This window comes from Myxine glutinosa, chromosome 2 (genome assembly GCF_964187855.1).
Source record: "Myxine glutinosa chromosome 2, kmMyxGlut1.1, whole genome shotgun sequence".
NCBI classification, from domain to species: domain Eukaryota; kingdom Metazoa; phylum Chordata; class Myxini; order Myxiniformes; family Myxinidae; genus Myxine; species Myxine glutinosa.
In genome coordinates, this window is record NC_136262.1 from 170,706,128 (window position 1) to 170,721,412 (window position 15,285).

A 15,285-nucleotide genomic window follows, 5' to 3' on the forward strand; every position below is an offset into this window, starting at 1 on the left:
CAGCTTGCTAACCTATAAACAACTTGGTGATGTTACAGCATGATCTGATATTTGTAAATGTGTACAAAATTATGAGCAAATTTTTAATTTTACCTTAGCCCAAATTTAAGGTCATTGACATTTGACCTCGGGTCACTAACAAGATTGACCTTGACTTGCGCTAATTAATGTATTTCTTAAAACTAGACACTTATATGATTATGTTGATACCAAACATGGCATCATTTGTCAAAACATTGGCAAGATAATACCTCTTGAATGTAGTCAGGTCTTTTTGACCCATAGTACCCCCTTAAAAAACATTACTTGTTTGACGCATTATTTTTAGGCGGGAATTACTAATTAATGCTCCACTTTTGAGCGTGGGAACAAAGGGGATATTGATAAGACATGCAATACCTATATTTTAAGACATAATATATGTAGTTCCAATGTGGAGACCACAAAAAGCACTTTCTGAAGGGATTTTGACTACATGCCCTATAGTCTAATGGTTTGTAGGAACTTTGTGAGGTTCCTCTTTATCATTCCCGTTGCTCTAATTATCACTGGTATAATTTCGGCGCTCTTCAACTTCCAGGATCTTTTCACTGCATTCTTGAAGTCTTGGTATTTGACATTTTCTTAGTCTCTGCATTATATTGGCCAAAATCGCTGGGTACTGATATCTCAACCATCAATGCTGTCTTTTCCTTTTTGTTCCTGAGTACAATGTCCGGGCGCAGTGGTTTGTTTTCTATGTTCACGCCGGATGGGATTGTCAGGTCATACGTGAGCATTATGTCCTTGTTTTCAATGTTTGCTTTTGGTTCATGTTTCCATGAGTTTTGTGGAACTGGGATATTGAAATTTTGTCGATGTGCCAAATTTGTGGTCGATGTGCCCCCCCCTCCCCCTTCCCACGCCTCCTCCCCCCGGGCCCTCTCCCTTCCACACATCTCCCTGCTCTCGGATGTTGTGTGTGTGTGCTTCCTCTTTTCTCCCCATCTTGTCTTCCGCTCCCTCTTTTTGTGTATTTTGTTTGTCTGGTCGATTTTGTTTGTGAAGTTAATGTTAGCTCTTTCACGAGCCTCGATTCAGTATACAAAAAAAAAAAAAAAAAAAAAAAGAATCGCTCTGCAAACTCTGTCGTGTCTTTGTGTGCACAGCTGTTCTGACATGAGTTTTTTCACATCCCGATAGGAGGTGACCTGTACGTACTTTCTGTTTCTATCTTGCAGAATCTATACTTGTCCGATTGACTTAGTCCCACCATATTGTTATGGCCCAGGGTTCGGGTGTACTACGAGGGGGTTAGTCTCCGTTCCCTCCCGAACTTACCGGATCTGCGCCTGCCGTGCACGAATAACTTCGTGCTTTGGCAGGTTGCGAAACAGCAACTATGAAAGCCAATTGGTCTGTCGCATGATAGCTTACGTGTACCACATGACGGTCCCAATTGGGGAACGTACCTATTTACCTTCCCTCTGGCGGTGTACCACTTTCTTTTGTTCCTGGATGGAAATTCAGACGGCCGAGCAACCGTTGGTACCTGCCGGGCTAATGCTAATTTTTTAACGGCCGATCGCTAACATGGGTGCGAGCAATGGGGGATCAATAGAGGAAGAGACATTCACGGACAGAGGGAAAGAAAACGTTCAACGATTTGATTTATTTACAAATCTTTACAGTGAAACTTATCGATAGGAAAGAAAAAGGGACAAGAAGGAGAAATTTAGCTTATTCTACGCCTTATTACGATCACTACGAATAAACATGGCAAGGGCCCAGCACACATTCACGGTGGAGTAGGAGGGGAAAACGAACGTTGGAAACCTGTTAGCTCAAAGGCCACGATGTTCCAGATGCTTCTCCTTGCGACGCCTTTTGTCTCGACCTTGCCAACGAGCACCTGGCCAGCAAACGGCAGTCCCCAACACGAGCAGGTTAGAAGTGTCGGGAACCGTGCAGAGCGAGTGCCAGGGAACCGTGCAGAGCGAGTGCCAGGGAACCGTGCAGAGCGAGTGCCAGGGAACCGTGCAGAGCGAGTGCCAGGGAACCGTGCAGAGCGAGTGCCAGGGAACCGTGCAGAGCGATTGCCAGGGAACCGTGCAGAGCGAGTGCCAGGGAACCGTGCAGAGCGAGTGCCAGGGAACCGTGCAGAGCGAGTGCCAGGGAACCGTGCAGAGCGAGTGCCAGGGAACCGTGCAGAGCGAGTGCCAGGGAACCGTGCAGAGCGATTGCCAGGGAACCGTGCAGAGCGAGTGCCAGGGAACCGTGCAGAGCGATTGCCAGGGAACCGTGCAGAGCGATTGCCAGGGAACCGTGCAGAGCGATTGCCAGGGAACCGTGCAGAGCGAGTGCCAGGGAACCGTGCAGAGCGAGTGCCAGGGAACCGTGCAGAGCGAGTGCCAGGGAACCGTGCAGAGCGAGTGCCAGGGAACCGTGCAGAGCGAGTGCCAGGGAACCGTGCAGAGCGAGTGCCAGGGAACCGTGCAGAGCGAGTGCCAGGGAACCGTGCAGAGCGAGTGCCAGGGAACCGTGCAGAGCGAGTGCCAGGGAACCGTGCAGAGCGAGTGCCAGGGAACCGTGCAGAGCGAGTGCCAGGGAACCGTGCAGAGCGAGTGCCAGGGAACCGTGCAGAGCGAGTGCCAGGGAACCGTGCAGAGCGAGTGCCAGGGAACCGTGCAGAGCGAGTGCCAGGGAACCGTGCAGAGCGAGTGCCAGGGAACCGTGCAGAGCGAGTGCCAGGGAACCGTGCAGAGCGAGTGCCAGGGGACCGTGCAGAGCGAGTGCCAGGGGACCGTGCAGAGCGAGTGCCAGGGGACCGTGCAGAGCGAGTGCCAGGGGACCGTGCAGAGCGAGTGTCAGGGGACCGTGCAGAGCGAGTGCCAGGGGACCGTGCAGAGCGAGTGCCAGGGGACCGTGCAGAGCGAGTGCCAGGGGACCGTGCAGAGCGAGTGCCAGGGGACCGTGCAGAGCGAGTGCCAGGGGACCGTGCAGAGCGAGTGCCAGGGGACCGTGCAGAGCGAGTGCCAGGGGACCGTGCAGAGCGAGTGCCAGGGGACCGTGCAGAGCGAGTGCCAGGGGACCGTGCAGAGCGAGTGCCAGGGGACCGTGCAGAGCGAGTGCCAGGGGACCGTGCAGAGCGAGTGCCAGGGAACCGTGCAGAGCGAGTGCCAGGGAACCGTGCAGAGCGAGTGCCAGGGAACCGTGCAGAGCGAGTGCCAGGGAACCGTGCAGAGCGAGTGCCAGGGAACCGTGCAGAGCGAGTGCCAGGGAACCGTGCAGAGCGAGTGCCAGGGAACCGTGCAGAGCGAGTGCCAGGGAACCGTGCAGAGCGAGTGCCAGGGAACCGTGCAGAGCGAGTGCCAGGGAACCGTGCAGAGCGAGTGCCAGGGAACCGTGCAGAGCGAGTGCCAGGGAACCGTGCAGAGCGAGTGCCAGGGAACCGTGCAGAGCGAGTGCCAGGGAACCGTGCAGAGCGAGTGCCAGGGAACCGTGCAGAGCGAGTGCCAGGGAACCGTGCAGAGCGAGTGCCAGGGAACCGTGCAGAGCGAGTGCCAGGGAACCGTGCAGAGCGAGTGCCAGGGAACCGTGCAGAGCGAGTGCCAGGGAACCGTGCAGAGCGAGTGCCAGGGAACCGTGCAGAGCGAGTGCCAGGGAACCGTGCAGAGCGAGTGCCAGGGAACCGTGCAGAGCGAGTGCCAGGGAACCGTGCAGAGCGAGTGCCAGGGAACCGTGCAGAGCGAGTGCCAGGGAACCGTGCAGAGCGAGTGCCAGGGAACCGTGCAGAGCGAGTGCCAGGGAACCGTGCAGAGCGAGTGCCAGGGAACCGTGCAGAGCGAGTGCCAGGGAACCGTGCAGAGCGAGTGCCAGGGAACCGTGCAGAGCGAGTGCCAGGGAACCGTGCAGAGCGAGTGCCAGGGAACCGTGCAGAGCGAGTGCCAGGGAACCGTGCAGAGCGAGTGCCAGGGAACCGTGCAGAGCGAGTGCCAGGGAACCGTGCAGAGCGAGTGCCAGGGAACCGTGCAGAGCGAGTGCCAGGGAACCGTGCAGAGCGAGTGCCAGGGAACCGTGCAGAGCGAGTGCCAGGGAACCGTGCAGAGCGAGTGCCAGGGAACCGTGCAGAGCGAGTGCCAGGGAACCGTGCAGAGCGAGTGCCAGGGAACCGTGCAGAGCGAGTGCCAGGGAACCGTGCAGAGCGAGTGCCAGGGAACCGTGCAGAGCGAGTGCCAGGGAACCGTGCAGAGCGAGTGCCAGGGAACCGTGCAGAGCGAGTGCCAGGGAACCGTGCAGAGCGAGTGCCAGGGAACCGTGCAGAGCGAGTGCCAGGGAACCGTGCAGAGCGAGTGCCAGGGAACCGTGCAGAGCGAGTGCCAGGGAACCGTGCAGAGCGAGTGCCAGGGAACCGTGCAGAGCGAGTGCCAGGGAACCGTGCAGAGCGAGTGCCAGGGAACCGTGCAGAGCGAGTGCCAGGGAACCGTGCAGAGCGAGTGCCAGGGGACCGTGCAGAGCGAGTGCCAGGGGACCGTGCAGAGCGAGTGCCAGGGGGACCGTGCAGAACGAGTGCCAGGGGACCGTGCAGAGCGAGTGCCAGGGGACCGTGCAGAGCGAGTGCCAGGGGACCGTGCAGAGCGAGTGCCAGGGGACCGTGCAGAGCGAGTGCCAGGGGACCGTGCAGAGCGAGTGCCAGGGGACCGTGCAGAGCGAGTGCCAGGGGGACCGTGCAGAGCGAGTGCCAGGGGACCGTGCAGAGCGAGTGCCAGGGGACCGTGCAGAGCGAGTGCCAGGGGACCGTGCAGAGCGAGTGCCAGGGGACCGTGCAGAGCGAGTGCCAGGGGACCGTGCAGAGCGAGTGCCAGGGGACCGTGCAGAGCGAGTGCCAGGGGACCGTGCAGAGCGAGTGCCAGGGGACCGTGCAGAGCGAGTGCCAGGGAACCGTGCAGAGCGAGTGCCAGGGAACCGTGCAGAGCGAGTGCCAGGGAACCGTGCAGAGCGAGTGCCAGGGAACCGTGCAGAGCGAGTGCCAGGGAACCGTGCAGAGCGAGTGCCAGGGAACCGTGCAGAGCGAGTGCCAGGGAACCGTGCAGAGCGAGTGCCAGGGAACCGTGCAGAGCGAGTGCCAGGGGACCGTGCAGAGCGAGTGCCAGGGGACCGTGCAGAGCGAGTGCCAGGGAACCGTGCAGAGCGAGTGCCAGGGAACCGTGCAGAGCGAGTGCCAGGGAACCGTGCAGAGCGAGTGCCAGGGAACCGTGCAGAGCGAGTGCCAGGGAACCGTGCAGAGCGAGTGCCAGGGGACCGTGCAGAGCGAGTGCCAGGGGACCGTGCAGAGCGAGTGCCAGGGGACCGTGCAGAGCGAGTGCCAGGGGACCGTGCAGAGCGAGTGCCAGGGGACCGTGCAGAGCGAGTGCCAGGGAACCGTGCAGAGCGAGTGCCAGGGAACCGTGCAGAGCGAGTGCCAGGGAACCGTGCAGAGCGAGTGCCAGGGAACCGTGCAGAGCGAGTGCCAGGGAACCGTGCAGAGCGAGTGCCAGGGAACCGTGCAGAGCGAGTGCCAGGGAACCGTGCAGAGCGAGTGCCAGGGAACCGTGCAGAGCGAGTGCCAGGGAACCGTGCAGAGCGAGTGCCAGGGAACCGTGCAGAGCGAGTGCCAGGGAACCGTGCAGAGCGAGTGCCAGGGAACCGTGCAGAGCGAGTGCCAGGGAACCGTGCAGAGCGAGTGCCAGGGAACCGTGCAGAGCGAGTGCCAGGGAACCGTGCAGAGCGAGTGCCAGGGAACCGTGCAGAGCGAGTGCCAGGGAACCGTGCAGAGCGAGTGCCAGGGAAGAGTGAGTGTCGTGCACACGTGCGCCAAGAGGGAGTCCGGTAGTCAACAGAGAGCAAAGAATACGTGCGAATCGAGCAAAGTCCAAGGCGTAGAGAATAATGCAGGCACGTGCTGAGGCCTACAGAATCTAAAGCGAAGAGCGAATCCAAACACGGGTGCATCCAGCAAGGTTCAATGTGAAAGAGTAATGCAGGCACGTACTGAGGCTTGTGAGAGGGTCCGACCAAGAAAGGAGCACACATGTACTGCCGACAGCGTCCAAAGCCAGGAGCGAGAATAATGCAGGCACCGTGCTGGGTGAACCCGGCAGAGAGAGAGAATAATGCAGGCACAGTTCCTCAGGCCCTGATTGGTGCATATCCCAATGGTCTTTGGTCTGTCTTCTGTCTTCTGTCCTTCAAAACTTTAAATCAATCTGTGGATGCAATCTTTGTGCATCTGCCTGGTAAATTATCGCTTATCAGTGGAGAGCCTATCTTCCCTTTCCCCAACGCATAAAGACGTACTAACCCGAAATAAGGGGAAGGGGTTAAGATAATGGTGTGCTATGAAATAACTATTCTAAGGGACCTGTATAGTGAGTGGTTGCCATTACTTTTTAGTGGTTTCCCAAAACCGCAACAATATTTTTAAAGACATTGCTGCAGGGTCTGGCAATATATCGATATACCGGTTGTACCAGTATAATTTTTCATATCGATATGTCGTTTTGTGGATAGTGAGGAGTTTACTTGTTTTGATATCTAGTTTGTTGATTTATGTTGTTGTCTATGCTGTTGGTGTTTCCCCCTCTCTAGGCTGTTGGTGTTTCCCCCTCTCTATGCTGCTGTTGTTTCTCCCTCTCTATGCTGCTGTTGTTTCTCCCTCTCTATGCTGTTGGTGTTTCCCCCTCTCTCTGCTGTTGGTGTTTCCCCATCTCTATGCTGTTGGTGTTTCCCCCTCTCTATGCTGTTGGTGTTTCCCCCTCTCTATGCTGTTGGTGTTTCCCCCTCTCTATGCTGTTGGTGTTTCCCCCTCTCTATGCTGTTTGTGTTTCCCCCTCTCTATGCTGTTGGTGTTTCCCCATCTCTATGCTGTTGGTGTTTCCCCCTCTCTATGCTGTTGGTGTTTCCCTACACCCATTGTTTGTCTGCTTCCATCTGTCTTGGCCTTCAGCTCTACTCTTGTTGTTTCCTCCTCTCTATGCTGTTCCTTTTGTCCTGTTGAGGCCTAATCTATTCAGTTTATTCCCACGAGCCCTTCCACGAACCTCGACTATGTATACAAAAAAAGGAGTGAGGTAATAATGGAGAGAATGCGGGTGGGGTCGGTTGGTTGAAACAACCTCATATTTCTTAGGTAATAGAAGGATTTGTCCTGAGAAAGTAGCATGCTCACCATTCAGGCCATTTTATTTCATGCTTAATTATTTAATTTGATTATGGGGTTATTGTTGCCAGCTGTTGAGATGATTATGTTGTTGTCACCTTTTAGCTAAGCTGGTGCTGCGTTGGGCCGACGTAAGATGCTTGGAGCGGGCACCAGGCGTCGTTCTGCCCGAAAGCATCAACTTGACAGCGCACAACGGCACTCACTCATTCTCCATGTTTCTGAACCTCAATGAGACGATGAATCTAATGGAGCAGCTCGTTGATCTTGCCGTGCGACGCCTTATGGATGCCGGCGGAAAGGGCTGCCCTGTGGATGATGATGATGAAGGCCTGGAAGCAGCTTCCTTTTGCTCATCAGCTAATGTACCAGAGTGGGGTACGGCTGCGACTGAACCCCTCTGGAAATGCTACGGTCTAAAGAGGTATCAAGACTCGTCTCGGGGTACTAAAATATTCCACTTAATGTTATTGCTTCAAAGAAAGTGATAAAGTTATTATTATTTTCATTTTTGTATCGAGGAGAAGATTTTATGCTTTTGAAGTGGAAGCAGTCCAGGTGTGGCCATTATTTTTTTTACATGTACCTCCCTTATAAGTGTTGACATGCTTTAATTGCCCATCTCAAGCACATAGCTTTCGATGTTGGGTCCCCAGGTTTAAGTCAAATATGCTGTGATCTGTTTATGTTTTGGTAATTGACGTAAAAATACACCAAAAAAACATTCTTCCCCAACATATGATAAATGTACCTGAGCTCCTCACGGTCCTCAGTAATAATTCAATTACAAAAAAAGGTTTTTATGTTTGTTCACGTCAGCCTTTCCAGACGGGAAACTTATTACTCCCGCCAGGGAGTAATGCATTCGATTGTGTGTGTGTGTGTGTGTGTGTGTGTGTGTGTGTGTGTGTGTGTGTGTGTGTGTGTGTGTGTGTGTGCGTGTGTGTGTGTGTGTGTGCGTGTGTGTGTGTGTGTGCGTGTGTGTGTGTGTGCGTGCGTGCGTGCGCGTGTCCGTACGCGTACACAAGATATCTGGAAAAGTTCTGAACGGATTTGGATGAAAGTTGGTGGGATGATTGCCCTTGGGATAAGGAAGAATGGATTAGTTTTTGGTGAAGCTCAGGATATTATTCCGGATCCAGGAATTTTTTGAAGGATTTTTTATCATTGGAAGACAGGGCTCATTTTTTTCAACATTATCTTCTATATATTCTATATTTAACATTATAAATAAAAAATAACCACCTTTAGAGGCCATTTTTCCCCGCAAAGCGGGGGTTGGCCTTTTTTGGGAACCGTGGTTGTTGTTGTTTTTCGGTCCCCTTTTTGAAGCAATGTTTTACGGCCGGATGCCCTTCCTGACGCCAACCCTTTTTGCCGCCTTTAACGACAAACAGGGAATTACCAGTGAACTGGTACTCAATTAGCCGACCTCGGAAGGATGACAGGCTGAGTCAACCCCCCTGGCGTTAATTCAGCGATCGACCGGGATTCGAACCCAGGATCCTAGGATCCTAAGCCGGCACCCTAGCCGCTAGCCCAACACCAGGGATTCTATATTTAACATTGTGATATGAAAATAGTTTTCATATTTGTTGTAAATGTAGTTTAAACTCGTGGTTATGCGTTAGAGTGGTGTATTTTTTAGCAGCGTCGTCTGCAATGTTAATTTTTTTCTTTCTTTCTAATAAAGACATATTCTGTCATTTTAAAACCACCAAGGTGTGTATTCGGTTTCCCCGTTTCATAAAATGTATCGTTTGATACGTATAATGCTTTAGAACTGTTTTTTTTTTTTTTTTTTTTTTTTTTCTAACCTCAGAAGAGATATCAACATTTACCTCAGCGAATGTCAATCACGGTGTCAGTATTTGATGAACTTATTTGACTTAGGTGAGATAAGTGTGACCAGCATGTGCACGGGATTCTTCCCAGAAGAATGAGTGTTCGCATTAGCTTGTACGACTTAAAATGAGCGAGTTTTGTTTTGACGTTTGGGCCAGTTTTACATGTTGTATCCCTAAGGAATGAAACTGACGTTTTTCCTGGCTTACAATTTTATTTGAAGTCACACATGCCTCAAAATACACTCACTTACATAGAATTGAACACTGAATCCGAAAATGTAAGTGAAATTGCCTTGTTTTGTTTTTTTACATTATCTTCTATATATTCTATATATATATATATATATATATATATATATATATATATATATATATATATATATATATATATATATATATATATATATATATATATATCTGTGCAGTGTCTGTCTTGTGTTGTCTTGTCTTGTGTTGTCACTGAACTACTCCCTCAAACTTTTGTGAAATCGTACTATTCCATCTTGACCCACGGCGGGAGTATGCGCTCTACTGAGTGGCGTTCTCGTTTAATGTGTGTTTCACGCATCTCATGATTAACTTGAGCAATGCGACTGTGTCGCCGATATGCCTCCCCATCGTCCCACAACGGGTAGAATAAACAAGTTTGATTTAAATCACTTCGGCTGTTTTCAAGTATCACATTTTCACCAACCTATGACAGGTTTTACATTGATCGGTGAAGCAGTTTCAGAGAATGAATTTTTTTAATTATTGGCTTTCAAGGTAATATGGCTGCCATACCACATGACATATGACCTTAACCCTTTGAGTACGGGATTTATTTTTTTTTGATAAAAATACGGGATTCATTTTGCATTTTGGTACGGGAATGCAACCACGTACTGACGATATATTTATGGGTATAGTCGATGACGTGTAGTAACGTCATCCGTACATAAAACTTTTTCGCGGGTTGCGGCACTGGATGTCATCCGTACTCAAAGGGTTAAAAAATGTACACTGCATATGTATGGGTATGGGATCACGTTTGTAAAGTTGCGTGTTGATCGGATAAGGTTCGTTTTTCTATCCAAGATGGCTGCCAAACCACGTGACCTACAACATCATAATTTTCAAATTATATGCAACAGTGGTGTTAGATGATATTTGTCAAATTTCATATCAATAGTGTAAGCGGTTTCAGAGATATAATTATTTAATAATTTCTTTCAATCCAATATGGCTGTTTTCGTTATCATCTTTTAACTCTTTGAGTACGGATGATGTCCAGTGCCGCAACCCGTGAAAAAGTTTTGTGTACGGATGACGTTACTACACGTCATCGACTATACCTGTAAATTAGGGTGGTCCAAAAATTAGAAGATTTTCATTTCTTTTCATTTTTTTCATTTTTTTCATTTCAGGATTTTCATTTCTCCACAAGCCTGCCCCTATTCCTATTGAAGAAAGTAGTTTGTGGTGAAAATTTGAGCTTGATGGGACAATATTTAGAGGTTGCTCAAAATGTTGACAAATTTTAATGAATAATAAGATACAGAATTTTTAGCATCATACATCAATTCATAGATAATTATCTATTTTCAATTACTCAAATTATTTATTATTGTTATTGTTGTTGTTGTTTGTTTGTAAACTAATAAATAATTATGTACAATGTACCATTGTACAATGTACAATGTACATGTATGTTCAATTGTTCATTGTTCAATGTTCATTCATATAGTCAAATTAAGATTAAAAACAAAACAGTAGATTAAACATTCATGTTTTAATTTGACAATAAATCATTTATCGGAAAAAATAAATCATCCATCGGAAAATATAAAATATCTATCAGAGACGATAAAACAAATCTATCAGAACAATTAAAACAAAGTAAACATCAGAATACACGTAATTTGAATGATTTTACGTAACATTGTTTTCAGAAACTTGTGTTTCAAAACTTGGAACTTCCGTTTCCGGTCCCTGGAGCAAGGAAGCGTCTTCGACCTCTGCACGGCAGCAAAGTTATAGTATTTTTTCCATTCGTGTCTTCGTCAATTTCTACTCGTTTTTTATTGTGCATGTGTTGCAGTGTGTTTTCCAGTTGGTGTTAATTTGCAATTCTTGCAAACTTTTGTATAATTTAATCGTTTTCTGTCCCACCGCGTGCGCGGCCTGGTTTCCCTCGGCTTCCCTTCCCCCATAGGTGTTCTGTGAATTTAAGTTCTTTCCTTCGCTGTATTTTTTTTTTGTTTTTGTTTGTATACTGAATCGAGGCTCGTGAAAGAGCTAACATTTATTTCACAAACAAATCAACCAGACAAACAAAATATATAAAAAGAAGGAGTGGAAGACAAGATGGGGAGAGAAGGGGAAGCACACAAACACAACATTTGAGAGCAGGGAGAGTGTGGGAGGGAGAGGGCTTGGGGGGAGGAGGCGTGGGAAGGGGGATGGGGGGAGAGGTATAAAACACAAGGGGACCGAAATTAGCGGGGGTAGAAAAGATCAAGGTTTTGGATGGGGGAAGATAAGAGATGGTGGTGAACAGCTGTTTTAAAGACCTGGTGGGTGGAGTGGGATTGAAGAGAGTGAGGGAGTTTGTTCCAGAGGCGGGAGAAAAGAGGAATGAAGGAGTGAAGGTGAGCAGAAAGTCTTGATTTTGGCAGTTTAACCATAAGAGGGTTGCAGGCAGATCTTGTGCGACCTGTAGGAATATTTGGGGGACAGAGCCCAGAGAGAGCTGGGGGGGCAAGGCCAGAGAGGAGTCGGTAGAAGACAGAAAGACCACCAACCTGCCTGCGGTGAGTGAGTGAAAGGCCCTTGGAGTTAGCTTCATCGCTGGAGATTCCAATGATTCTGAACGCTTTGGTTTCAACAGCGTGAAGACGAGCTAGGTGTGAGGCAGGAAAACCAGACCAGAGGGGAGAGCAGTATTCCATAGAGCTGTAGATGAAAGCCTTGTAAGTGGTGAGGAGCTCAGGTGTACCAAGGAAGGACTTCTCACGACGGAGGATGCCCAGTCGGCGACTGGCTTTGGAGGCCAGATTTGGCACTCTGGTACTCTCTTCCTCACTCGCCCTGCACTGCCCTCTCTCCACCTCGCCCCCAGGAATACCTTTGGCTCCGGCTTCCCCTTCGCTCCCACCTTCTGTTCATATGTGTGTTGTACCGTCCACCAAACAGTGATGACTCCATCTACATCTCGCTGTCTGATAATATGGACCAACTTCAATCTACCCATCCCAACTCTCTCTTCCTCATATGTGGTGATTTCAATTGTCACCATGCCAGTTGGCTGGGTGTGGGTACCTCTCTCACCAGCCAAGGCTCTTCAGCAAAGGACTTCTGTGACTCACTGGGACTGACACAATCTGTCAATTTCCTGACCCGGATCTCAGTCAACGGAGCATCTTCTCTTCTGGACTTGGTTATGACTAACTTCCCTGAAAATGTCTGCTGCTCTTCTTCTGCTCCAATCGGCTCATCTGATCATGTGCTTGTTAAAGTGGACATCTCTCTGACCATTCTCAGAGAGCCTCCTCAGCGTCGACGAGTCTGGGATTTCACTCAGGCCAACTGGCACGGTCTTCAAGCAGCCATCAATCATCTGGACTGGTCTCCCATCTCTACCGCCTCTGACATCAACTCATCCTGGGAATTCTTCCAAAGTAAATTGCTCTCTCTCATGCACAGATTTATCCCATCTCGTCTTCAGTTGTCATACCCTTCCTCCCGTCCATGGTACACGGAATCTTGTGGTGAGGCTATTGGCCAGAAACAACTTGCTTTCGTCTCCTGGAAAGCAAATCCAACGGAAGGAAATCTCATTTACTTTCACAAAGCCCGAAACAAGTGTGTGTCCACCCTCTGGAGAGCCAGGAAACAATATCTCTCCGTTCTCAGGACAGAACTCTCTTATCTGTCTCCCTCTTGCAAATCCTGGTGGCGTCTGGTCAAATCTGTTTCTGGTGTTTGTTCCCCCTCCATCCCCTCCCTCACCTCAAACGGCCACACGGCTGACTCCGCACGTGAAAAAGCTGAATGCCTCAACTCTGTGTTTACCTCTAAATCTTGTGTCCCAAACCCATCTCTCTCTGTACCCACCGTACCCAGTTGTACCCAGCTGCTCCTGGACTCTGTGTCCTTTCCTCCTGACAAGGTGGAAAAGTTTCTGTCAACCCTCGACTCTGATTCTGCAAGTGGACCTGACGGCATCAGCCCACGGGTCCTAAAATCCTGTTCTTTCGCTCTTTCACTCCCTCTCTCTGTTCTCTTCACCCTCTCTTTTGCTCAAGGTCATCTGCCATCTCCTTGGAAATCTGCCAACATCACCGCTTTGCACAAAAAAGGTGCAAAAACAGATCCTTGCAACTCCAGACCAATCAGCCTTCTCCCAATTATCAGCAAAGTCATGGAATCCATTATTGCTTCAGATATGAAATCTTTCCTCTTCTCCAATGGCTTGATCTCTGATCATCAATTTGGTTTCAGACCTGGTCACTCTACTCTGGACATGCTGCTTCTGCTTTCTCAACAATGGATGGAGGTCCTCAATGCCAAACAGGAAATTAGAGCTGTCTCCCTTGACGTATCACGTGCCTTCGATACGGTCTGGCACCCCGCTCTGCTCACCAAACTCTCCTCTTTTGGTCTTCATGGAAATCTCCACGCATGGCTGGCAGACTTCCTCTCTAGTCGTAGTCAACGTGTGGCCCTGAATGGGTTTCTCTCATCTTATCTTCCTGTTCAGGCTGGAGTTCCCCAAGGCAGTGTTCTGGGCCCTGTGCTTTTTCTGGTCTTTATCAATGATCTCTCTGACTCTCTTGAAAATCCTCTCTATCTCTTTGCTGATGACTCTACTCTCTGTCGCTCCATTCTTCATCCCTCAGATCGGCAGTCTGCAGCCTCCTCACTCTCTGCAGACCTGGCCAAAATCACAGACTGGGCAAACAAGTGGAACATGTCTTTCAATCCTGACATATCTCACACTTACGATGTCTCTCCGAAAAGACCGACTGGACAACCCTCCCATCCACTTTCTGAATAATCCTCTCCAAGAAGTTCTGTCACTCAAGCTTTTGGGTCTCACTATCTGCCATGATCTTTCCTGGGAAAACCACATTTCAAATCTGGCCTCCAAAGCCAGTCGCCGACTGGGCATCCTTCATTGTGCGAAGTCCTTCCTTGGCACACCTGAGCTCCTCACCACATACAAGGCTTTCATCCGCAGCTCAATGGAATACTGCTCTCCCCTCTGGGCTGGTGCTCCTGCCTCACACCTAGCTCGTCTTCACGCTGTTGAAACCAAAGCATTCTGAAACAATTGGAATCTCCCGCGATGAAGCTAACTCCAAGGGCCTCTCACTCACTCACCGCAGGCAGGTTGGTGGTCTTTCCGTCTTCTACCGACTCCTCTCTGGCCTTGCCCCCCCAGCTCTCTCTGGGCTCTGTCCCTCAAATATTCCTACAGGTCACACAAGATCTGCCTGCAACCCTCTTATGGTTAAACTGCCAAAATCAAGACTCTCTGCTCACCCTCACTCCTTCATTCCTCTTTTCTTCCGCCTCTGGAACAAACTCCCTCACTCTCTTCAATCCCACTCCACCCTCCAGGTCTTTAAAACAGCTGTTCACCACCATCTCTTATCTTCCCCCATCCAAAACCTTGATCTTTTCTAACCCCGCTAATTTCACCCCAATTCCACTTTTTTGAAATACCAACTTCTGTCCTGGAAGTCCGTGGTGTCCTTGTGTTTTATACTTCTCCCACCCCCCCCCCCCCCCTTCCCACGCCTCTTCCCCCCAAGCCCTCTCCCTCCCACACATCTCCCTGCTCTCAAATGTTGTGTGCTCTCAAGTGTTTGTGTGCTTCCCCTTCTCTCCCCATCTTGTCTTCCGCTCCCTCTTTTTATATATTTTGTCTGTCTGGTTGATTTGTTTGTGAAGTAAATGTCAGCTCTTTCACGAGCCTCGATTCAGTATACAAAAAAAATTGCCTCCTTCTTTGACAAGATGGCTTTGGTTGACACTGGAAAGTTTTCACGATGAAGTTTCACAACTCTCAACACAAATTGCTTCTGCTCTTCATTCTTGGTCAGAGTGTCATGGAAAGTTTGTATGAGAGCAACACCTCGCTCAGCACAGTCATTGATAACCTTCATGCTGCATATCTTCTTCTCAAGCTCTTGGTGTATGAGTTGTCTGTGTTCCAGAGGTGTGGCTCCTTTTCCAGAAAACTCAGTGATACTTCTTTGTCAGACTCTGAGATGA

The 15,285-nt window shown here is 49.7% G+C and overlaps 1 protein-coding gene across 3 annotated transcripts in view; it reads left to right on the forward strand.

The window, feature by feature from the left end:
* The window catches only part of LOC137421081 (TBC1 domain family member 9), a 299,349-nt gene that overhangs the window by 61,744 nt on the left and 222,320 nt on the right, over positions 1-15,285 (forward strand). For all 3 annotated transcript variants that reach the window (XM_068106775.2, XM_068106773.2, XM_068106774.2), the window contains exon 5: positions 7,283-7,601. In XM_068106775.2, coding sequence (XP_067962876.2) covers positions 7,283-7,601 — 319 coding nt within the window. The remainder of the gene's footprint in view (positions 1-7,282; positions 7,602-15,285) is intronic.